Below are 26,483 nucleotides of genomic sequence, written 5' to 3' on the forward strand. Positions count from 1 at the left end.
CTCCATCCACTGAGGCACCCAGATGCCCCCTTTGGGCACCATTTTAAAAAAGTTATAGTGGACTTATTCATAATAATATATATAATAGTAGCTAGCATTTATATAATTCTTTATGATTTGTAAAGCACTTTCCAAATATTTTCTCACATTATAATATATCATAATATTAATCACAATTATTATTTATATGATATTATAATATAGCATTGCAGAGTGTAACATTTTATATTTCTATAGATTTCCCAAGCATTTTCCCCATAACGATACTTTGGGTACATAGAAGACATCTTATCTTACCCCCATTTTATAGGTGAGGAAACAAAACTAGACTCCAAAGCAGCCCTCGGGAATGACCACTTGTCCAGAGTCTCACATTTCAAGGGAAGTATTGAAGAACTTCCAGAAAAGAGTGACCAAGATGTTGAGGGGTCTGGAAACCAGGTCATGGGGATGGTTTGAAGGAACTAGGAGGAATTACCCTGGAGAAGCCAAGATTTGGCAATATGTTGGCTGCCTTTCATTATTTCCCATGCAGGGCATGGCTCTGGAGTAGGAAGAGACCTCAGAGGCCAAGCTAGTCCTTTTATTTGACAGAAAAAGAAACTGAGGCTCAAGGAGTTTAAATGGCTTGCCCAAGATCACAAAGGTAGCAAATTTCAGGAGTAGAACTTGAACCCAAATCCTGGGATATGGGGAGTGGTTTTAAGGGTTATACATGTTTTCTATAGATTTAGAGGGCAGAACTAAGTCTAATGGGTAGAAGTTATAGAGATGGAGATTGTGGTTTAATATAAAGAATTTAGAAATACTTTGAGTTGTTAAAATATAGGACTGACTTCTCTACAAAGTTGTGAGCTCTTCATCCCTGAAAGTGGCCAGAGGAAAAATGTTCATGGATTAGAAACGTCATAGAGGGTCAAGAGGATTTCTGAATTAGGAGGGAGGGGGGAGACGGATGATGGTCTCTATGGAGGCAACATGGCCAGGGTAAAGAGAAACAGACTTGGAATCAGAGGACTTGGGTTGGGATCCCATCTCTACCACTTAATTTGTACATCCAAGCTACAGTTCCTCCGAGTCTCGGCTCCTCTGTACAATGATGGGATTGGACAAGGTAACCCCTTCTAATTCCCCGTCTATAATTCCTTTCTAAGACTCTAATCTTTTTGTGATCCTCTATGTTTTCACTCTTTTTCCTGGGACCCTCGTTTCTAGGCTCATTACCAGGGAAGCTGGTTTATCTATTTGACTCACCCTGTGGCAGGTGAGAAGGATCAGCAAGGCTGGCACCACCAGCCAACATCAGCCTGGCAGTGCAGTGGGCGGCTGCCCACTCTACTGGGCTCATGACTCAATCCAAGCTGAAGCTCAAAATTCCCATGAGTGCTGAGTCACTTTGCCTGGGGGAGGCCTCTGCACACAAAGTCTGGGTCACAGAGCTGAAGAAGGTTGTGTAAGCTCCCTGGCTCCAGTTGGGAGATTTTGGACACTTGTGGCCTCCCAGACCCTCCTGCTTGGTGGGAATGGCTCTGCCAATTTTGTGCCCATCTGATCCTCTCCAACTACTGTCAGTAATAATGGGGCGTATCAGTCTTTCCCAGGCAAGTACCTGCAGCAACTCAAGCTTGCCCATGTGGGAGATGGAGGAGCTTCCAACTTGCCTAGAAACCAACTGTATCAAATTCCAGATTCCTCCTCATTTTAGCTAAGGTTTTCTTTGACTTTTGGAAGCATGGGCCTCATATGAGACAGTAGTACACTTCTAGACCTTAAGTTCCTCCTCACCTTTTCTCTGCTCCTAGGCTTAGAGTACTCAGGAATATTGGTCCTCAGAGCTGAGGACTAGCCCATTTCTGACATCTCTGGTACTCCTTTTGTGGCACCAAGGAATTGGATACCAAGTTGATGTCCATCTACTGGGAATGGCTATACAGACTGTGGTATATAAATGTAATGGAATGTTACTTTGCCTTTTTTTTTAACCCTTACCTTCTGTCTTGGAGTCAATACTGTGTATTGGCTCCAAGGCAGAAGGGTGGTAAGGGCTAGGCAATGGGGGTCAAGTGACTTGCCCAGGGTCACACAGCTGGGAAGTGTCTGAGGCCAGATTTGAACCTAGGACCTCCCGTCTCTAGGCCTGGCTCTCAATCCACTGAGCAACCCAGCTGCCCCTTACTTTGTCTTTTAAGAAATGATGACCATGGAGAAGGATGGAAAAACTGACAGGAATTGATTCGAGCAGTCAAGCCCAGAAATCAGCATGATCAGTGTCTACAGCAGAAAAAGGGGTTGATCTGCCTGGCTCTCTCCACCTTTGGCCTCCCAGGTTGGGAGGGGGTCTGTGTAGTGGAATGGGAATATTTCTCTCCTGCAGCTGGGAGATGCCTCACTGGGCTCCAAGTTCCCCGTGTGCAGGAGTGTCCAATGAACCAGCTATGGGTGTCCAGAGGACCAGACTGACCTGTCAGGCCTTTAGGTAAACCAGTTGGGCCTCCCTCAGTACTACAGAATCATGGAAACATCAAATTGGAAGGAATTTCAAAGGCCACCCAGTCTGACCTGTCCTGAGCAGGAGATCTCCCTCTTCAGTGTCACCTTTGAGTGATTGTATAGTCTTCAGCTAGAGTAATAATAGCTAGCATTTATAGAGCACTTTAAGTGCTATATTTTCACATTGACAAATGTTATCTTTTTATCCCCATAATAACACTTGGAAGGAGAAGTTATTATTATCTTAATTATACATTTATATGGAAACCAAGGCAGAGAGAGAGGTCAAGTGACTTGCCCAGGGTCCCACAGCTAGTAAATTATCTAAGGCTGGATTTAAACTGAGGTCTCCCCAACTCTGGGTCCAGTGCCATCTCCTGGGCCATCTGGCTGCCAAGAGGAAGCTTGCTATCTCCTGATGCAGGTCATTGTACTTTTATATAATTCTATTTGCTGGGAAAATGCTCCTTAGACCAAGCCCAAATCTGCAATTTCTATTCATTTCTTTTAGTTCTTTCTAGTCATCAGCAAGTATTAATTAAGCAATAAGTAAACAACCCCATATAACAAAATTATAACTCTATATCCCTAAATAAAGCCCATATATGCACATAGACTTATATCTGTATCTATATGTGTGTATACATGTGCATATAAAATTATATATGTAAGTATAACCATATGTGTATACACATATCTATATATAACTATAGGTATAGACTATACCTATACTATATTGTACTATATACAATAGGTATATATAGGATTATATGTGTCTATAACCATGTGCATGTATATAACCACCTATATGTACATGTAAATTATATATTATACATAACCAACATAACTTACATATATAACCATATGTGTATATATAAAACTATATAATGACATATATGTATGTATAACCATCTATATCTATGTATATATAACTATATGTGTATATATAACATATATACTTAAGCATGTTTAATTTGTATGTTATACACATACATGACAATATATGCATATGTAAATATGTGTGTATAGAATATAGGTATATCTAAAACTACATGTGTAATGTAACTATATTTGTATATATAACTATAAGTATAGATATATAAGTATGTATATATCCATGTATACAAATGACATTTGTATATATAACCATATGAGTATATACCCATATAATCAAATATGTATATATAACTATGTGTGCATATACACAACTAAATATAATTGTATATGTATAGATAACTGTAAGTGTAAGTATATAAATATAGAGCTATATATAGATATAGCTGTATATAAGTGTACATATTGTAAGGTTAAAATTAATGTCCAACAACTCCAAGTATTATATTTTATAATATTTATTAATAATCACTTGAAGTAGAAGAAATAAAAGGACAAAAGAAAAAGCCTGAGTAAACATTTGCTTTCCCAACTGCCATGGGTGGGGGGGGGAAGAGAGAGGGGCGGAGCCACACAAAACTTATATCCTCCCTACATTAGCATGAAACATGAGAAGGAACATGGGAAGCTGGGAAAGAGAGTTTTGGGGAGCAAATTCTAATTACACAATCTATAAAAACTATACATATATAAGCCATATGTATATATAATTACCTAAAAGCTGTATATATATATATATATATATGTGCATCTATAGGAAACTCTCTCTCTTTCACTCTCTCTCTCTTCTCTCTCTCTCTCTCTCTCACTGTAACTGTACCTAATTCCATATAACTATATAAAGCCATATGTATGACTCTAACTCTACACACATACATGCTCTGAGTTAGAGATCATTTAATCTTTAGGGCCAAGAAGAGGGAGTGTTTCCATAGGAAAGACCCTTCAGATACTTGGAAGATAGCTATGGTGGCTGCCCTAAACCTTTTTTCCAGCTTTACCCGCCTCAGTTTCTTCAGTTGATCTTTCCTTTCTTTCTTTTTGTCAGCTCTCTCTCCTGGCTTCCCACCACCCTGCATTGAAAGGGGCACGTTCAAAACTTGCTTTAATTTCTCCTGTGACTCCAATACTTTGGGATTTCTCTGACGTCTCTGCCATGTCCTAGGAAGCTCATTATTAGGAAAACCTCATCCTGCGGGGAGATCCTCTGAGCCTTGGTTCTCTGCCTCTTTGCCATTCTGTCTCTCTGGAGCCCAGAGTCATGAACACCAAAAGTCCCAAGTCAGAACATTTCTCACCTCGATACATTACTCTGCGTTTGCTCTGATGTTTACATCCCTGGTGGCCTCTGCCCCCTTTTCAGCTGGTTTTTGTGTATTCTCTTCCCCTATTAGATTATGAGTTCCTAGGAAGCAGTGGCTATTCCTCCTCCTACCCCCCCCCCCCCATATTTGTAGCCTTAGTGCCTAGCCCTGTGGCTGGCACATAGTAGGTGTTTAATAAATATTGCCTGACTATTGACTAATGTGTCCCCTAGAATTACAGATGGGCTGCCCAGGCCACAGGTGGCCAAGTGTGACCCCTCACTCAGACAATGTGATTGAAGAGGGGAAAGAGAGTGGCCTCTCCCCAGCTCCAGCTCTGCCCCGGCATTGGCTCAGGCTCCTAGCAGACAAGCTCAGAATTCCTGTGGGGTGAGCCATCCAGGCCTAAGCATCCCTGTGCCTGGGGCAAGAGTGCATTCCTCTCCACCCCTTCTGCCTTGGGCCGCCTGGCTCTGGTTTTTAGATCCGGCAGTTACCCCCTTTTCTCTGGGCCTCTGGGCTGAGAGGTCCAAACAAACAAACAGACTCTCAACTCTCTAGGACAATCTTTAAAGCTCCCAGTCACAAGTTTAGCCTTGAGCGTTGGCCACCCTGGTTCCAGCATCAGCTTGGATCCAGGAGCTATTTCTGTAATGACAAAGGAGAGAATGGCACATAGGAATGAAGGGTTCTGGGAAATGCTAATTAAAAAAAAAAAGCAAAAATCCAACCCTTCAGCTTGGAAGTGCTCTATATTCAGAAAACTGCTTTCATTGCAACTCTGGGCTATGGGCAGGCCAAATATTCTCATTTTATAGATGAGGGTAATGCTATTAATAATGAATTTTATTTTTAAAACAATAAATATCATGCTGTTGCTGCCTTTTGTATGGCCTTTTATGGTTTGCAAAGCACTTGATGTATATTCTTTCATTTTAGGGTCCAGGGAAATGAAGTATCGGAGTCACCCAGTGCATGTGGAGTGATCTCGTCTCTTCTCCTTGCCCCCAGACCTCAAGGAGCAATTGGATGTGTGACTCTAATCGTTGGAGCATAGATTTAGAGCTGGAGATGATCTTAGAGGTCATCTAGTCCTACCCTTTTATTTTACAGTGGAAGAAACTGAGATTGGAAAGATTTAAGGGACAAGGTCACTATCAAATAGTCAGTCAGTTAATGAACACTGTGCTAAGGGCTCGATATCAAGAAAGGGAAAAGGGAAAAGGGAAAAGGCTATTCCTGCTCTCCATGGGAGAGACAACAAGCAAATAACCATATACAAACAAGATCAATGCAGAACAAGTTGGTGATAATCAAAAGAGAAGGCTCTAGCTTAAAGGGGATAAAGAAAGACTTCTGCAGAAGGAGGGGATTTTAGCTGGGCCTTGAAGGAAGCCAGAGAAGCCAGGAGGCAGAGATGAGGAGCAAGAACATTCCAAGGATGGGGCACGGCCAGGGAAAATCTAACTCCAGATCCAGGTGGGCTTCTTTCCATTCTCCCATAAATTGTCAAGTACTGTTTTGTTTAGTGGTCAGCTAGCCATGTTTGCTTTTAAACCTTTACCATCATTCCTGTGACAACTCTAAGACCAAAGGGCAAGAGCTAGGCAATAGGTGTTAAGGGACTTGCTCAGGGTCACGCAGCCTGGAAGTATCTAAGGCCTGATTTGAACCCAGGTCCTCCCAACTCCCAGCCTGGTGCTCTATCCTCTGTGCTACCTAACTGCCTGGGCTATGCTTGTTTTCTAACTCCCCTACGAAAATGTAAGCTCTATGAAGGCAGGGATGACATCTTATCTAAAGTTTTCATCTGCACCCAGCACTTGGCAGCAGTCTGCACACAGCAGAAATTTAATAAATGTTTATGGAGTCTATTCATATTCTTGACCATTCCAGGACTGAGGATCAAAACGGGAGAGGAAAACCAAAGATGATTAGTTTCTTCATTCTCCATTATGGAGGGAGATTCTCTGCCAGAGTCCATGTTGGTTTGAGCAGAGGGGCCAGGGAAAGAGAGAGAACTAAACAATTAAGAAAAGTCACTCCAGCCCCTAAAAGAGCTCAGTTTGAGATCCTCTTGCTTTCTCATTCAACCGCCTGAGCTGGAACCTCAGAACAAACCCTTTTCTGGCCCTTGCAGCATATAGGGGAAAGGGTCTGTTCTGTTTTTGCCCTGTAATAGTCTAGGACGTGAGAAGGGACAGGAAACCCATCCAGAAGGAGGTTTGAGAAGGGAGGAGAGAGAGCAAATCAAACTTTGAGTGCTTCTTACAGCTAGATTTTTTTCCCCCTCTTTGAAGAAAAATGGGTAGCTGGGAAAGAAGGGAGGTAGGAGGCCTGGGTCCTAGCTCTGGGTCCCAAAACATTTATTGGGTGTAGAAAGATCTAGAACCCTTCCCTGCCCTCAGAGTCGATTGGAGGGAGATGCTATGGAAGTTTAAAAAAGAGACTGAGAGGGGCAGCTGGGTAGCTCTGTGGATTGAGAACCAACCCTAGAGACGGGATGTCCTAGATTCAAATCTGGCCTCAGCCACTTCCCAGCTGTGTGACCCTGGGCAAGTCACTTGACCCCCATTGCCTAGCCCTTACCACTCTTCTGTCTTGGGACCAATACATAGTATTGACTTCAAGATGGAAGGTAAGGGTTTAATTTTTAAAAAAGAGGGAGACTGAGGCACAGCGACACCCTAGGAGAGAGAAACCCCAAACCAAGCTGGCTCTAGAGTCTAGCATTTAGAGATTTCTGACCTGATGACACAGCTGTCCTGTGAAGATACCTTGAACCTGTAATGCTTTATTGAGTTGGAATCAGTCTAGAGAATGGACTTTCCTTTCAAGGCTAGTTCATTACTATTTTGCATAACCCCAACCCATGTGCTTCAGCTGCCTCCTGCCTCTGTTCCCCACTTCTCTTCTGGAGCAGGAGTCATCTGGAGTCCACACATTCTGTGGATAGACATTAGGGCATCCTGGAACTTGGATGGGGAAAAAAACCCATCTCATCTCTGTTTTCATTAACCTCCAAATGAAATGGATCGTTTCCTTCAGTTATTTTAAAACATGATTCCGAGGAGTCTTCACCAGATTGTCTAAGGGGACCCCGACACTCACGTGAAGGGTTCAGAACCCCTCCTCTAGATTCTGGGAAATGGGCCTGAGGCTCCTGCCTAGACTCTGAGAGGGGGTAGTCTCACCGTGTGACCTGAGGTTGCCAAAGATTTCTTTGAGCTCTGGTTTTCCCCCTTTGTGGGGCTCTGTGGAGTCCTCAGACAACTGCCTGTCTCCCAGGAGACTTGTGCTGGGTACAGTGCAGGGGAAACCCTTGACTTCTCGGAAGTGGGGGGCCAGATTGAGTCCAGAAGTTGGTGAAGATGATGTCAAGCCACTGGGTCAGCGGCCCTGTGGCCAGCCTGGCTCTGGAAGCAGAGGCTGAATTTCAGTAACCTAAATAGGGTGGGAGCAGGGAACTGGGTGTCGTCGCTGGGGACGTTTCAGCGTGAATTTGGCTGTCTCCCCACTGGACTTTAATTCTACTGAGCCATCTGGGTCCGTCAGCCCCCTAGGGAATTCCTTCCCTGGAGAGGGACCAAGGGACTGAATCCTTCGTTGGCCTGTCCTACCTTTCATCTTTCTATGTCCTCTCTCCACCTTCCTTCCCATCCCCAACTTAAATTGCTATACCTTGGAAAGTTAGAGGTGGACGCCAGGACCCTGGCGGATTGGGAGGAAGATGAATGGGCCCAAGGTGGTAAGGGAGGCATTTCTGGGCAGTTCTAGTTCTACACAGCCATCGCAGGCCTGAGGACAAATCCTTTCTCTGGGTGAATGTCCCTGGCTGGAAGAGAAAAAGGCAATAAGACCTAAGAATTGATTCTTAGGAGAGGTTTGCCCTTCTTCCTCCTCCCCTTTCACCCTTCTCTCTAGGAGAGTCTTGTGGTCCAATTCTGAGTTGCTCTGCTCCCTGGAGTCAGGTATTTAAGCTGCTTTTTCCAGGCAGAGAGCCCTGATTTCTGGGACTGAGCCACTTGATCAGCCCACACGATAGTGAGGGCGAGCCTTTGGAGGGGGCAGAGGGAGGAAAAAGTGATGACAGGGCACCTTCTCCCTAGGCTCTTTTAAATATACAGGAACTGATGCCTCAAAGCTCACGTTCCCTGACTTCCCACCACTCCAGCTCACTCTGATGCTTCCTAGCCGGACAATATGCTCTTTGAAGGTAAGGACTGAGTCATCTCAGCTTCGGATTGTACCCAGCTCCTAATGCAGTACACCCTTAATACGTGTTTGGCAAGTTGCGCAATCATTCCTTCCCTTCCTTTTGGGGCCACAATTATAGTATCTGACTGTTTCATGGCTTACAACTATAAACACCTTGAGGGTAGCTTTATAGGAAGAGATGCTCAAGACAGCAGAGGGCCACTGAATGCTAAAGGCTCCTGGTGGTAGAAAATATTTCCCTTCTGGCCCCTGAGTTGGGGGTGCAGGGATGGGGGTTCTCAACCTTATGTGTTAAGTGACTCCCTTTGGCAGCCCGATGAAAACCTGTGACCACTTACTATGTTTTTAAATTATTAAGTAGTCATGCTTTTTCATCACCGAAGGAAATACTGACTTTTAGTTAGAGATGAGTAAAAATAAAGATGTAATTTTTTCCCTATCTAAGTTCTTAGACGCCTTGAAATTTAGTCCATGCACCCCAGGTTTAAGAACCTGAAATAAAGAGTGACTATTTTACCCTTTTCATGGATATGGAAACTGAGGACTAGGTTTTAGGTCACGAATTTGAGTTGAAAGGGACCTTAGAACCCTTCCTCTTACCCCCTCACTGGGCCAGATTTGTATCCAGATCTTATGGCTCTTTCCCCCTATGCCACAATGGATCCATGACTTGAATTTCTATATCCCATTTGAGATCTTTCCAAGTCTCCTCCTCGTTACTTGGGTTAACCATGGATGGATCTCTCCAGTGGGCTAAGTAAGCTTAGAGATCAGGCAGGAGCAGCGACTGCTCCATAGCTATAAATTCTCCTCCTCCTTTCTTCCCCTCTCTCTTCCTTCCCTCACCGCCATCCCACTGGAAATGAAGGCCGGGTTCTTAGGCTGTTCTTCCTCTTCCATCAGATCCTCCTCTCCCTACCTCCCCACCAAGATGCTATTTTAAAATAGGAAAAAAAAAAGAGTCCATTGATTCTGCCCTCTTTGGTCTACTCACCAGATCGCCCAAGCTTATGCTGATGGCCTCCATGTCCAGGGTGAATTGATAGTTCATAGCAGCATGAATGTGAACCTGCTGCCTGCCTGCCCTGGGATACTGAGTGGCTTTTCTCTGGCTGGGAGGCTCTAAAAAGGTGGTGGCAATGAGCCGCAAATTTAAACAAATCAGCAGCTCACAGTCCCTGGAGCTGCAAAAGACCCACCGCCTGTACAACTCATCACATTTTTTTTTTCCGATGGGTCTCGTGTATTTGTATGTGTGTATGTGTGTGTGTGTGTGTTTTTAATTAAAAGGGAAAATCCCCACAGTGGCGGTGCTAACCAAGTGCTGAGGCTTTTTTTTTTCCTGGTAATGTTTTGTGTTGGAGTTGATGATGGGTCTTGAGAGGCCCCCTCCCTTCGGCTAAAACCTCTCTCATTTTTTGCCCAATGCCCTCATCTTCCTCACTCCAGGGTGACCCAGAGTTACTCCTTCTCCCCAGCCCCCTTCCTCTCGGAAGCCCCTCTTTCCTGTCTGCTTTGGCGCACCGATCTTACCTTCCCTAAAGGCCAGGGAGGAGAGTTCCTCTTTGCTTTCAAACCATCGTTGAAGCAAGATTTCTTAGGCTTGAATCGGAGTCCTCTGTTCAGGCTCTCTTTCTTTTTTCTCCTCTCTTCTTTCATCTTTCTTTGTTGGCTGCTTCGATGGGTCCAGAAGCTGAACTTGGATGGAGAAGGCTCTGGGGGCGAAGGAGGATCTGGGGCCCAGAGGGGGCCTGAGGTCCCTTGCCCCTTCTCTCCAGTGTTTATCCCACTGGAGATCCCACAGGTGCTGTCTGATAGAGGAAGATGGGTGACCCTCGATAGGGCCTAAAGCCCAGCCTGGCAAGCCCGATTCTTAGCTGCCCCCAGGCCCTAGTCCCTGGCTTGTGGGGTGGGGAGAGGATACTATGGGATGTACACATCCCAGCCTGCCTTGTGCATCTCTGAGGGAGACCCGACAAAGCAGGAACTGCTGGAAGTGAGTTTAGAGAAGCACTTATTGGATCCTGATAAAAACAGACCCGGGTTCTACTGGGGAGGAAGGTGAAAGGAGGAGAAAGTTTTGAGGGAGATACTGGTTGTTTTTTCTTCCCATTAGCTCCATGTCTGAATCTGGCTGGGAAGGAATGGAACGTGAGCTCTGTGGAAGCTCTTGGCCTCCAAACAGCTCAGACCAGAAACCTCAATTTACCTGACATTTGCTCTATGCCAAGTCCCAAGCTAGGGTACTGAGATACAAAGGTGAAAAAAATGCCTGGGCCCCTGTCCTCAAGCAGCTTACAGGCTACTAGATCGCAAATCCCTTTTTTTTTTAAACCTTACCTTTCCTCTATACTGTATAATGGTCCAAAGGCAGAAAAATGGTAAGGGCTAGGCAGTGGGGGTTAAATAACTTGTCCAGGATAACACAGCTAGGAAGGGTCTGAGGCCAGATTTGAACCCAGGACCTTCCATCTCTGAGCCTGGCTCTTAATCCACTGAGCCACCCAGCTGCCCTCCTCAAATTCCCTTCTATGGCTCTTTGCTGGGATCGTTTAGATGCTCGGATCATCCTGCTGACAAGCAGGTGTTGGTGTTGAGTGAAGAGAAATACAGACTGAGGTTGTACTGTGCAACTCGAATAGTGATAGAAACTCAACCCTAACACACAGATCCTGAAACCAATGGCCTAGATAATTGGGGACAGATCTCAGTGCGTGCTGGACAAGTGGCATATTCGACCAGGCTCACTTGCTATATTTGTCCCTGGGCCCCTTCCTGGGCTCAAAGAGACCAACATGGGGAGGGGAAGTTAATGAATGGAAAGTATGTTAGTGACTAGGATATTTCCTCTTCTTTAGCTTATCACTCAGTATTTGCCTTCAAAAACCAAACTTCACCTTTATACAGTGATTCAAGGCCCAATTCAATTCCACACATTAAATGTCTACTGCGGGCAAAGCACCATGCTTTACAAAGCACTTTCTCTACAGCAATCTTGCTTGAAAGGTAAGTAGTGAAATGACTACTATCCCCATTTTACAGATGTCGAAACTGGAACCCCGACACATTGAGTGTGTATCAGAGCCTGGATTCAAACACGGCTCTCCTAGGTCAAAATTTAGCATTTTCCCATGACATGATGTTTCTTGGCACTGCCCTGTTCCCTGTGTTGTTGGGAAATTTGGGGTCCTAAGCTGAAATTTTGTCAGAGTGGGAAGCCCATTTTCTTCATAACTTATATTTTTGGGGAATTGCTGAGAATTTAAGTGACTGACCCAGGGTCACTGAGCCAGCATGGGTCAGAGGCAGGAACTTCCTGAGGCTTAGGCAGACCCTTGCTCTAACAAGTCACTCTGTATTCTGCTATGGGGACCTTGGAAGCATGGATTAAAAATTAATTGGAGTGGGGCAGCTAGGTGGCTCAGTGGGTTGGGAACCAGGCTCAGAGATGGGACATCCTGGGTTCAAATCAGACCTCAAACACTTCTTAACTGTGTGACCTTGGGCAAGTCACTTAACCCCCCACTGCGTAGCCCTTACCACTTTTCTGCCTTAGAACCAATATACAATACTGATTCTAAGACAGAAGGTAAGGGTTTAAAAAAAAAACCTAATGGAAACTAAATAATCTAATCTTAGAGAATGGGTGATTCAAAAAACAAATCATAGAGATATACAACCTTTGCCCTTCCAGAGCCTACATATGGTCTACCTGGAGAGACAAGGACAACTAGAGCAATGGAGAAGAAAACAAAAGAGTGACTAATACTAAATTATATGGCAAAAGCTATAGAGGATTCAGTTCATGTATTTATTATGTTCCTACTGTGTGAAGAGCGGAAGAGCGAAGATCTTCATAGATGGAGGGAAAATCTAAACTGGGAAGATCAATCCATCCACAAACACTGGCTAGTTGCTTGCTATGTATCAGGCACAGTTCTAAGTCCTGGGGAGGCAAAGAAAAGCAAAAACAGTCCGGGCTGTCCAGGAGCTCACACTCTAATGGGGGAGACGAGGCGCAAATGCCATATACAAGTACGATATATTCAGGATCCTGTAAGAGAGAGAAATCTGGAAACTCTGGGAATAAGCCTGGAAGAGAATATATGTAGTAATATAATTTCTCTCTCTTACAATCCATCGGGCATAGTCATGGAGGGAAGGCACCCGTACGTTCGTGTACCACAATTTGTTTAGCTATCTTCTGATCTCTCCATTCAGTGCCCTTCCTTCTGCCATGTCCCAGCATTGGCTCCTACTCAGTTAAAACCTCCCTGTCTTTTTCTCTGCTAATCTCCCCGACCTTTCCTTGGAAACTGGTTTTTTTGAACTTCAGTGTAAGACTTTACATTTTATCAAATCTTAGAAGCTAGAATTAGAAGGAACTTTAGAAGTCATGTGGTCTGAGCCTTAATATAAACATGAGTTAGGTAGCTAACCCCAGCTTAATACTGACTTTTAAAGTTCATCCTATTGGTTTCAACTTACAGAGATATTTTGGAATCCCCATTCTAATCTGCCCTCTACACAGCTGCTAAAGTGGCTTTCCTAAAGCATGGTCATTCCCCTGTTCTATAAACTCCAATGGCTCCCTATTACCTAGGATCAAATATAGACTCCTGTTTGGATTTAAAACCCTTCATATACTATAAAGTCAAATAACTTCAAAAGACTTATGAACTTTGATTATCACAAGGACCAACCACAATTCCAGAGAACTCCTGATGAATCATGCCACTCACTTCTTGATAGAGAGGTAATGGACTCAGAGTGCAGATCAAAACATATATATGTATATTTGTTGTTTAGATTTTTTCAGTCCTGTCCTACTTTTTTTGTGATCCCATTTGGGGTTTTCTCGATACTAGAGAATGGTTTGCCACTTCTTTCTCCAGCTCCTTTTACAGATGAGGAAACTGAGGTAAACAGGATTAAGTAACTTGTCCAGGGTCACACAAGCTAGTCTGAGGTTAGATTTGAATTCAGGTCTTTCTAGCCCAGTGTTCTATCCACTGTACTATCTAGCTAATATATTGTAATGAATGAAATTCTCTGGGCCATATTTTTAGTTTAAAAATATTAATTTATTAGTTTGCCACTCAAAAAAATCTAACTAGCCAGTGGACTTCCTCATTATCTACACAACAGAGTTCACAGAATTCAAGTTAGGCAGAAGGCGGGTACCAGTGTGAGAGAGAATGTGAGCATCCAGGGTGGGCCTGAGTAAGAACAGAGGCTTAAGCATAAACAACCAAGATGCTAGGTAAGTGAGTTAGGTCAAAGAGAGGGGTCAAAGTGAACAGCTAGGTTGCTAGGCAGCTAGGCAGTTAGGCAGGAGAGCTGTGAAGCCCCCCAAAAGGCCAACTTCCTGTAGTGCAAGCTAATATATATATATATATATATCCTCCCTGATATCGTCATTTAGTCTCTCCCCAGGTCATCTCTGATTGGAGAACAATCACACAGGAAATGAACTCAGAGGTGGGTCTTCAGGGTTCCAAGAAGGCCCTCTTCCTCCATGCTATGTGGTTGCCAGAATGGTTGCACAGCACAAGCTTCCCAAAAATGGCAGCTGCCTAGTTGATTTCATTACTAAGAGAGTTCTTATTTAGAGATAGAGAGCAGATCTCCACCTTGCCTGTCAAATAGCTAGAAAGAAAGAAAGGTGAACCCTATCCGTATAACTTGATAAAGAAAGTTTTGTAGTTTTAAAGTCAAACTGTTCTCAAAAAAATCCCAATTCAATATTAATTTTCCATTCCCCATATGATTTATTGGAAGACATAGTCTATATCTATACATTTCAAGATTGTCTCTTTGGGATACATAATGGCCTGAAAGTATTTCATAGAGGATCTAACCATGCTTGGGTGTTGTTTTTCTTTTTAATTTAATTTAATCTTTAATTTTTTTCTCCCTGTTGTTATGATTCTTGTTCTCTCTCTCCCCTCTTCCTTTCCCCCTCCTGGAGTTGACAAGCAATTTTACTGGGTAATACACCTATTATCACTCAAAACCTATTTCTAAATTATTCGTTTTTATAATAGAGTAATCTTTTAGAACCCAAACCCCAAATCATATACCCAAATAAATAAGTGATAAATCATATGTTTTCTTCTGCATTTCTATTCTAATTGCTTTTTTCTCTAGATGCAGATAGCATTCTTTCTCATAAATCCCTTAGAGTTGTCCTGAATCATTGCATTGCTTTTAGTAGCAAAGTAAATTACATTTGATCCTCCCACAATGTTTCAGTTACTGTGTATAAAGTTCTCCTGGTTCTGCTTATTTCTCTCTGTGTCAGAAATCCATCGATTCATCATTTCTTATAGTACAATACTATTCCATCACCATCATATACCATAATTTGTTTAGCTATTCCCCAGTTGATGGACATCCCCTCATTTTCCAATTTTTTACCACCACAAAAAGTACAGCTATAAATATTTTTGTGCAAACAGATTCTTTTGCTTAGATGTTTTTAATCATCATATTAAAATAACTGATAGACCCATTAACAGGAAGCTATTAGGGGGCATTCCCCTATTTAGCCCAAGAGTTTTACAAACAAAATATCAGTGCACGCTGAGGGCCAAAGGGAAATGAGTGATCCAATCCCTGAAGTTCAGTCTGTTATATCTAAGAGCTCACTCAAAGATTCATAATGTAGTGTGATTTCTGGGGGCATCTTCTATTGTATCTTCTTAGGCCATCTGGAATCTTAAAGCAATTTCTCTGGCAGATCTTTCCCAGTCCAAGTCACTGGTAATATCTTCCTCTAAAATGTCTTTAAAAAATCGATCTTAAGGGGGCAGCTGGGTGGCTCAGTGGATTGAGAGCCAGGCCTAGAGACAGGAGGTCCTAGGTTCAAATTTGGCCTCAGACACTCCCCAGCTGTGTGACCCTGGGCTTACCCCGCATTGCCTACCCTTACCACTCTTCAGCCTTGGAGTATTGACTCCAAGACGGAAGGTAAGGGTTTAAAAAAAAATAGATCTTAATATGAAGAATCTATGAGGATATAACCTTTAGGATAGCTTCTTATCCCCACCCACCTCAGGAGAGTTAGATTCAGTGTGGAAAATTCATATCGAATTGAGATATTTTTTGAGAAATAGTTCCCCTTTTGCCCCTCAAGAACAGTTGGATTTTAAAGCTACAAAATTATCTTTCCCTCAGGCTATGAAAACTGGGTTGGGTCCTTCCTTCCTTTATCTAGATCTTTTACAAAAGGGTGGAGACCTGATCCCTATTTACCTATAAACAAAAACTGGATTAGGAGGTAAAATCAACTAGGCAGCTTGGACCATACTGGGAAGCTTGTGCTAGTGCCATCATTTTGGTAAGGGAGGAAGAGGGTTGGCCTCTTGGCATCCTGAAGTCCCACCTCTTCCTGTGATTGAAGTCTGAGTTCATTTCCTGTGTGACTGTTCTCCAATCAGAGGTGTCCTGGGGAGGGACTAAGTGACAGCATCAGAAAGGATATATATTGGCTTGCACTACAAGAAGTTGGCTTTTTGGGGGACTTGCACAGCTCTCCTACCTAGCTGCTGAGGCTACTTGCACTCACATCTTGTGCTCTCTCTCTCTCTGGGACACTGCCTCCCTCCCCCCCACCCCCCAGTCTTTTGTCCCATTTAAATTCTGTCTGTTTGGATTGTGAAGGAGTCCATTGGCTAATTAGATTTCCTTGACTTGGAAGATTACTAAATTAATGTTTTGAAATAAAAAATACGGCCTCTAGAAAATTTCATTTGTTATAATACATCTCTCTCCCTCTCCCTCTTCCTCCCCCCCTCTATATTTACATATACACACACATATACAAATATTGAGCCAATGAGGGAATTTGTTTTCCTTGATTGTACATGTTTATAACATATACATGTAGATAGTAGATAGAAAGCTAGACTGGAATCAAGAATACCTAGGTTCAAAAGCAACCTCAGACTCTTACTAGATGAGTGATCCTGGGCAATTAACCTCTTTGCCTCAGTTTCCTCATCATGGTGGATAATAATAGTTCCTCTTTCTCAAGGTTGTTGTGAGGATTGAAAGAAATAGCCTGCAAAGCATCTTACTAATAGCTATGATTAGTATAACAGAGGCTTTGATTTTCTTTCTTAAGGAGGAGGAAGAAAAGGCAGATTTTCACTGATCAAAGAAAAATTAAAGGGGCACCTAGATGGCTCAGTGGATTGAGAGTTATTCTTTTTCTTTTTTTAAACCCTTACCTTCCATCTTGGAATCAATACTGTGTATTGGTTCTAAGGCAGAAGAGTGGTAAGGGCTAGGCAATGGGGGTCAAGTGACTTGCCCAGGGTCACACATCTAGGAAGTGTCTGAGGCCATGATTGAGAACTATTCTTAAGGAGGTCCTGGGTTCAAATCTGAAACCAGACACTTCCCAGCTGTGTGACCCTGGACAAGTCACTTAACCCCCATTGCCTAGCCCTTGGGCTAGTTTTGAGTCTAAGATGGAAGGTAAGATTTAAAAAAAATAAAAACAATAGCAAAAACCCTTCCAACCTACCTTTCTAGCCTTATCACATGTTATTTCCCTTTTCATAGCTACATTATGATCTAGCTACATTGGTCTCTTAACTGTGCTTCAAACTGTTTTTTCTGATTGGTCCTCATGTACCTCTGCTCCCCACACACAAACTGTGACTCCTTTCTCCCATATTTTCAGCCTTATTACATGTTATTTCTCTTAACATACTCTGTGGGGTAGGATGGATCAGACCTGGGACTTCACTGATATAGGGAACTCCCAGATGAGGAAAATCCCTCTACTGATACAAGTCAGCACCTTCTCAGCAACTTATAATGTTAGAGAACTGCCTAGAGCACTGGGAAGTTAAATAACTTTCTGAAGATCACCTAGGAAGTAAGTATCTGAGGTGGGACTTGCCCCTAGTCTTGCTAGCATTCCATCTATACGCCATGATCCTTCTATGCATTATTAAACATCCTACTCTATATTCCAACTAAACATGTTCCCATACAACATCATTCCATCTCTCTTCTCTATCCCTTTTTAGGCACTCCTTCCTCAACTCTCTCCTTACCTCCACCTCCTGGAAGGTGCCCTCTGTAGTTAAGAGAGGCAGGGAGGTGGCTCAGTGGATTGAGAGCCAGGCCTAGAGACAGGAGGTCCTGGGTTTAAATTTGACCTCAGGGGGCAGCTGGGTAGCTCAGTGCATTGAGAGCCAGGCCTAGAGACAGGTCCTAGGTTAAAATCTGGCCTCAGACACTTCCCAGCTGTGTGACCCTGGGCAAGTCACTTAACCCCCATTGCCTACCCTTACCACTCTTCTGCCTTGGAACCAATATCCAGTATTGACTCCAAGACGGAAGGTAAGGGTTTAAAAAAAAAAATTTTGACCTCAGACCCTTCTAAGCTGTGTGACTCTGGGCAAGTCACTTCACCCGCATTATCCAGTCCTTACCTTTCTTCAGCCTTGGAACTGATATTGATTCCAAGACAGAAAGTAAGGATTAAAAAAAAGAAAGAAACTTGCTTTAATTTCAAACATTATCCTTCATTCCTCTCTCTATTGTCTTGAACTCACTGAAGCCAGGCTGCCTCTCTACCCCCAGACTCACTGCTCATGGTGGGGCTGTCAGAGTACTCATTCCTTCCTAAGGCCACTTCTAGACTATCCCTCTCTTACATCACCTAGACTTACATCACCTCTCCTCTTTCGAGGTTCATTCAGTCTTTATTCATCACCTAATTCAGACGGGTATCCGTTATCCACTGAAGCACAGAGTATTCTCCTTTCTCCCTTAATGAGTTCAGAGCCTGGTTCACACCTTCTCCTCAACTCCTGCCCTCATGCCAGGGGATTTTCTCATGCATATGGATGTTCCCTCAAATACTCTAACTTCCTAATTTCTCAGTTTACTCATTTCCCCTCTCGCACACCTCAGCCACACTCAGAAATGGCCACGCTCCTGATCTTGTCATCATCGACAACATCAATGATTACGAACTCAAAAAACCAGGCAGCGTTCTGGATCTGGAGTCAAATCTGGCCTCAGACACTCCCTTCTTCCTAATTGTCCTCTTACTGTTCATGGCCCTAATAACCTTCCTCAAAAATACTCTTTCTCACCTCTTATATCCCATCTGTTGTCAAGTCCATTCGATTCTACCTTTTTAGCACGCCTCTTATTCTCCTCTTTTATCACCTGACACCTGGACTATTGCAGCCACCTATTGCTTGGTCTCCCTGCCTCAAGTCCATTCTCCACTCATCTACTAAAGTGATCTTCCTAAAGCCCTGCTCACTCCAATAAAACCTTACAGTCCAATGGCTCCCTATTGCCTCCAGGACCAAATATAGAATCCTCCATTTGGTTTTTATTGCCCCTAATCCCTTCCTAATTTCCCAGTCTTACATGTTCCTCCTTTCCACATACTCTGAGATCCATTGATAAATCTACTGGCCTCCTTGCCTTTCCTTGGACAAAAACACTTTATCTTTCCCTCAACCCTGAACTCTTACTATCATCCATGCCTGAAATGTTCTTTCTACCTCCTCGTCTCCTACTTGTAACTTCCTGGCTTCCTTCAAGTCAGCCCCAGTCCCACATTTTGCAAGAAAATTTCCCCAATCTCCCTTCATGCTAGTGCCTTCCCTCTGGGATAATCTCCAAGTTATCCTGTATCCATTTTCTACATTCATAGTTGTTTGCAGTGTGTCTTCCCCATTAGAGTTCAAGTCCCCTAAGTGCAAGAACTGTTTTGACTTTTCTTTGTTTCCAAGGCTCTTAGCACAGCTCCTGGCACTTACTTAGTAAATTGTTGTTGATTTAATGGCTCTCTGAATCCCCAGTCTTCTCCAAAGTTCAGTCAAGGGCCTTCTTCTAGGGGTAGCCTTCTTTGATTTCCCAAGCTAGTACTTTTCTCACCAATTTATCTATTTTTGCCTATATATGGACATGCTATCTTTCCCTTCCCCTTAAGTAATTAATAATTAATTTATCATTATCTTAATTAGTCATTAAATTTCTGATGGTAGAGATTGTTTTACTAATCTTGAGAGCCCTGGTGCTGAATAAAGTGCCTGGACTATAGCAGGAGTTTTTAAAATGACTGTTAATTGATTTAATAAATCCTTAAAAGTCCAAAATCTTAATTCTGTCAATCAATGTCATTCCAATTTCACATTACCTGACCATTTGCTAAGAATAACTAAAAGCAACTTTTCTCAGGCCCCTAAAGAACACAAAAGTAACTAGATTTCCCAGGGGGCAGCAGGGTAATTTGCCCAGAGACCTGTGACATAAGTTTCAATTCAACATTTATTAAACATCTGTATTTTGAGCACTACTTTAGGCTCAGGATGAGATAGACCATTGTTCCTCTCCTCATTGAGCTTAGCTTAGGTACATTATACTTGCACAAATAGAATAATATATATATATATATACATATAAGTTCATAAAAACATTTAAAATCATTATTGATATCATTTGATTTTATATCACCATCTCCCAATATACCACTCCCTCTACTCCAATCCGGAGAACCAACCATTTTAACAAAGAATACATATATACATTTGTTAACAGAGAATTTATATATATATATGGGTGTGTATATAAATAACTCCCCCCCCCCCTTTTATTTAGAATATTTTTCTATGGTCACATAATTCATGATTCCCATCCTCTTCCCTCCCCCCTCCTGGAGCTAACAAGCAGTTCCACTGGGTTATACATGTATCATTGTTCAAAACCCATTTCCATATTATTTATATCTGCAGTAGCGTGATCCTTTAACATCAAAACCCTCATCATATTCCTATCTCACTATGTGATCGATCATATATTTTTCTAATGCATTTCTGCTCCCACAGTTCTTTCTCTGGATGTGGATAATGTTCTTTCTCACAAGTTCCTCTGAAGAGTCCTGGATCACTGCATTGCAGCTAGCAGAGAAGTTTCTTACATTCGATTGTACCACAGTGTATCAGTCTCTGTACAATGTTCTCCTGGTTCTGCTCCTTTCACTCTGCATCACTTCCTGGAGGTCATTCCAGTTCACTTGGAATTCCTCTAGTTCCTTATTTCTTTCCATCACCAACATATACCACAATTTGTTCAGCCATTCCCCAATTGAAGGGCATCCCCTCATTTTCCAATTTTTCATCACCATAAAAAACGCAGCTATGAATATTCTTGTATAAGTCTTTTTCCTTATTATGTCTCTGGGGTACAAACCCAGCAGTGCTATGGCTGGATCAAAGGGCAGACAGTCTTTTAGCTCCCTTTGCGCATAGTTCCAAATTGCCTTCCAGAATGGTTGGACCAATTCACAACTCTACAATTTTGCCACATATAAAGAACTTTTTTCAAAATTCTGACTTTTTGTAACTCATTATGCTTAGTGTTGGGGATAAAGAGTAAACCACAAAGTGGTATCTGCCTTCAAGGTGCTTAACTTCTATAAATCCAAAGAATATAAAAAAAGTAATTTCAAGTGGGAGAGAATAGTAACTCACTGGGGAAATCAGGAAAGAAAACAAGAGTTAGCACGAGCTAAAACTTGAAGGAAATGAGGGACTCTATAGGCTGAGAGTGAATTTCAGACATGAGGGACCAACCACTTGTTTAAGGGTTTGGAGGTAGGAGATGGATGCCAAGGAATAGCTCTAGGGCCATTTGAAAGGTCAGGAAGGTGAATAATGGGAAATGAGTGGGATCCAGATTGTGGAGGATTTTAAATTCTACCCCTAGGAGTCTGTTTTATGCTAGCGGGAATATTAAAGATTTTTGGAGTAGTAGAGTGACATAGTTAGATCTATATGGAGTACAGAAGGGAGAAAACAGAGACTGGAGTCAGGGGAATAATAATAGGAGGCAAGTGCAATAGTTCAGAGTGGTATGCTAGAGTATTTTGGTAAGTATTTAACACCTGGCTCTCCAAAAATGAACAACACACTTTTAAATTTAATCTGCATTAATTACATTTTTTCAATCATTTTCTTAAGTCTAGATAATCAACAAAACAATAAATTAGGCCATGATTTGTAGTATTTTGTGAGTTTTGAGGTGTAAATGCCTCAGCTATCTAGAATCAGTAAGGTCTGGCTCTAGCATGCCCCTGACTATGTGATATATAGTCTGTGACGTCCAAGGAGAAGAGTTCATTACCATCTGGGAGGAACAGTAAGGGTTTATGGAGAAGATGTCACTAAGTTGGACTTAACAAGTTATATAGCAATTCAATAACAAAGAGGAAGCAAAGGGAGGGTATACCAGCTGTGTTGTTGTAGTCTAGTTTCAATCGTGCCTGAATCTTTGTGATTCTATTTGGGTTTTGGCAAGGATACTTACCATTTCCTTCTCCAGCCCATTTTAATGAGGAAACTGAGGCAAACAAGTTGAGTGATGTGCCCAGGGTCACACGAGCTAGTCAGATTTGAACTTATAGGTCTTCTTAAATTCAGTCCCAGTACTCTTTCTCCACTGTTCCACCTAGCTGCCCTTACCAGGAATAGAGAATGACATCACCAAGGGATTAGGGGAAGGAGAAAGTGAGGTGGAAGTGGATGCCATCTTGGTTGGAACACAAGCATTTGTAAAGGGAAGTAGTATGAGTGAAGGGGAAAGGTAGCGTGGTCTTAAACTGCAGAGAACTTTGAAGGTCAAACAAAAGAGTAAGACTTTATTTCTTTAGTGGCTCCCTCTTAATCGACTTTGTGACAATGGGTAATGCACTTAAGCCTCGTTTCTCAACTGTAAAAACAAGGTTTAGACTAGATCTCTAAGGTCTCTTCAAATTCTTTATCTAGGATCTTCTCATCCCAAGGGTTTGGAGCAGAAGAGAGGTGAGAACCCCAACATGTATAAGCAGAGCTATAACTAGTGGCTCTGGTTGGGGGACTCAGGGGACTCAGAGGCCACTGGTTTGGGGGCAGAGTTCACTTTCAGTGTCATGGGTCCTTGACTTGCAAATGGGCTTCGCCATTGTGGTCAGGGTATAGAGCTCATTCCTCACTAGTAATCACCCTCACGTAGTCACCCAGGGTAAAAGGGGATGAGCCACTTGTCACCTATAGAATCTGTCTGGCAACAACAGGCGCCACTCCATTCCCAGCCCTGAATAGAGGCAGAGTGACCGGTGAAGGACTGTGGTGGACAGAGGGGTAAGTCAGTCCTGGGAGGAGATTTATATAACACAAAAAGGTAGTCAGGAACTAGGAGAGGTGGGAAACAGTGACCAAACCTTCAGAGAGTGATGACGTGGGACCAGGCAAGGGAGCAGAGTGGGCTGTGAGGTGGGGGTCAGGGAGGCTGTGGGCATGGGGGAGGCATAGGTCTGGGAGGTACAGGGTGACAATGTCAGGGCTCTCAAGTGTTGGGTGTCCTGAGGCAAAGTTTCAATTTCCCTGTCCTAGTTACAACTCTGGGCATAAGGGGGATTTCTGGTGGCTCTGTGAAGGATAGAATGAAGAGGGATGATGGTGAAGGCAGGACAGTGTGATAGGAGGCCACTATAATAGCCTGGTGATGAGGTGGTGATGAGGGCCTTTGCTAGGGGGATGGTAGTGAAGATAGAGAGGAGGGGACAGATTGGAGAGATGTGGAGATGGAATAAACAAGACCCGTTCATTAACTAGTGTAAAGGGTGATGTGGTACATGCTCAGACCCCATGAACTCTCTTGGCTGATGCCTCCTCTCTTCATGGAGGATGCAAGGGAGCTGACTTCTGGGAGAATGGTGATGATATTAACAGAAGTTCCTGGGAAAGACTGTGTAGCATGCATGGAAATTCTGTAACAGGATCCAGTTGGCAAACCAACCAACCAGCAAATCAACCAACCAATCAACATTTATTATGTACCTATTATGTGCCAGGCACTATGGGGGATTCAAAAAGAAGCAAAAGAAAATCCCTGCCCTCAAGGAGTTTACAATCTAACAGGGAAGACAAAATGCAAACCTATATACAAAGCAAGGTATATACTGGATTAATAGGAAATAGTTAAAAGAGGAAAGGCACTGGAACTAAGAGGGGTTGGGGAAGACTTTAGTTGGGACTTAAAGGAAGTCAGAGAGGTCAATAGTTGGAGTGGAGAAGGGAGAGCATACTAGCCAGAGCACTGAGAAATTAAGTAACCAGCCCAGAGCCACTGAGGTAGCATGGGTCAGAGGCAGGAACTTCCTGATGCTGGTCACTCTGTTACTGTACTACTGAGGCCTTGGAAGCATAGATTATAGTGTCTCATTTGTGGAACAACCAGGAGGCCAGTATCACTGTCCTGAATAGAATGTGTTGCAGAATAAGGTGTAAGACATCTAGAAAAAGAACTGTGGGAGTAGAAACCCAGAAGAAAACATGATTTATCCCTTGTTTATATGGGTATAGGATTTGGTGTTTTGGTTTTAAAAGATTAATTACTCTATTACAAAAATGAATAATATGAAAATGGGTTTCGAGTGACAATATATGTAAAACCCAGTGAAACTGCTTGTCAACTCTAGGAGTGGGGAGGAAGATGACAAGAATCATGTAACTATGGGGGGGAGGAAGAATAAGGTGTATGTAAGAGGTCTAGAAAGGGAAGAGGGGGTTAAGTAATAAATGAATGCCAAATAGAGTATTTTATATTTGTTCTTGGAGGCATTGGATGCCACTGGAATTTATTAAGTATGTGGTAGGGAAGAGAGAGGGTGGCTTGATGTTTTGTTTAATGAGAATCACTTTGGTGGCTGAATAGAGAAGGGATGGGAGTGGGGAGACTTTTGGTAGGCAGACACACTAGCAGACTCTATGTGTGAGGTGAAGAAGGCTGGCCCCACAGTAGTAAGAGGAGGAGGAATAATTATGAGACGATGCAAAGGTGAAATGACCAGGATGTGGCAACAGATTGAAAATGGAGGGGGAGAAATAATGAGCAGTCAAAGATAAACCTCTGGGACTGGGAACATGGTGGTGGTCTTGGCAATAAAAGGGAAATTTGTAAGTGAGGAGAGTAAAAGAAGAAAAATGAGTTTAGTTTTGGATCAGTTCAAGATTTCTGAAAATCAGTTGATGGGGAGCGTGGTGGCTTGGTGGCTCAGTAGATAGGATGCCATGCCTGGAGTGGGGTGGACCTAGGTTCAGATCTGGCTTTAGACACTCCCTAGCTTGCGTGACCCTGGGCAAATCACTTAACCCCATTTGCCTAGCCCTTGCCCTTCTGCCTTAGAGTTGTTACTCATAGAAAGTAAGGGCTTTTTAAAAAGAAAAGAAAATCAGTTGAGTATGAACCAGAAGTGCTGCTGGAGATGCTTGTACATTTGTTCTCACTATATCTTAGAAGCAAATATTCCTCTGGCAAAGCTCCTTAAAGTTAAATGGCTAAATGCATCTGAGGTGCGAGTTATTAGCCTCACCCTGACGATGAAGGGGAAACACACCTGGTGGGAGATTGAACTGTTGGTGTTCTACAAAGACCTCCCAACTCTTCAGGGGACCCCAGAAGCCCAAAGGGAAGAAATAGCAGGTCTGGCTCTGGCAGAGACGGTCAGGGCACACTCATTATGCTAACGGTAAAGATTAAAGCAGAGGGGAGAGCCATTCTAAGACAGAAGGGAAGGTTTTAAAAAGGAGAGAGAGAAATATCTCACAGGTAACCAAGGCTATTAGCACAAAGGTTTCATCTCACTTGGAAATGGTCAGGGATCTCATTGGAAGCTTCCTCTCATCCTTTCCGTCTCCATTTTTATGTGTTCTGTTTCTATTCCAGGTGCTCTATTAATAACAGAAATTCCTACATACAGTCTTAGGCCCCTTTCAGGAGAGTCCTGTGTGTACCCACCTCCAGGCCTTTCTTTGCCAGGGTCCTTCTTCCTCCTCTGCTCCAAAACAAAGCATTTTGCTTCTTCAAAATCATGCTCAAATTTCTCCTTTCTCCAAGAAGCTTTTCAAATGAACCCCATTTTATTGAACTTCCCCCTTCTGTCTCCAAAACTTTCATTTTATTGAATTTTAACAAACATCCCAAATGGGATCACAAAAAAGTAGGACAGGACTGGAAAAATCTAAACAACAAATATACATATATATGTTTTGATCTGCACTCTGAGTCCATTACCTCTCTATCAAGAAGTGAGTGGCATGATTCATCAGGAGTTCTCTGGAATTGTGGTTGGTCCTTGTGATAATCAAAGTTCATAAGTCTTTTGAAGTTATTTGACTTTATAGTATATGAAGGGTTTTAAATGCCAAACAGGAGTCTATATTTGATCCTAGGTAATAGGGAGCCATTGGAGTTTATAGAATAGGGGAATGACCGTGCTTTAGGAAAGCCACTTTAGCAGCTGTGTAGAGGGTAGATTAGAATGGGGATTCCAAAATATCTCTGTAAGCTGAAACCAATATAGATTGCTCAGTGGAGAGAGCACCAGACCTGGAATGGAGATGACCTGGGTTCATATTTGACTGTAGACACTTCCCAGCTGTGTGACCCTGGTTGAGTCACTTAACCCTAATTACCTAGCCCTTATTTCACTTCTGCCTTGGAACCAATATGCAGTATTGATTCTAACACAGAAGGCAAGGGTTTTGAAAGAAA

At 42.8% G+C, this 26,483-nt stretch overlaps 1 protein-coding gene across 1 annotated transcript in view; it reads right to left on the reverse strand.

Moving 5' to 3' along the window:
• CXCR5 (C-X-C motif chemokine receptor 5) overlaps nucleotides 1-26,483 on the reverse strand; it is a 145,999-nt gene that overhangs the window by 10,048 nt on the left and 109,468 nt on the right. Inside the window, exon 2 of the mRNA XM_007494679.3 lies at nucleotides 9,901-10,090. Within this exon, the coding sequence (XP_007494741.2) occupies nucleotides 9,901-10,090 (190 nt within the window). The remainder of the gene's footprint in view (nucleotides 1-9,900; nucleotides 10,091-26,483) is intronic.

Source organism: Monodelphis domestica, chromosome 4 (assembly GCF_027887165.1).
Source record: "Monodelphis domestica isolate mMonDom1 chromosome 4, mMonDom1.pri, whole genome shotgun sequence".
In the NCBI taxonomy this organism is placed as follows: Eukaryota; Metazoa; Chordata; class Mammalia; order Didelphimorphia; family Didelphidae; genus Monodelphis; species Monodelphis domestica.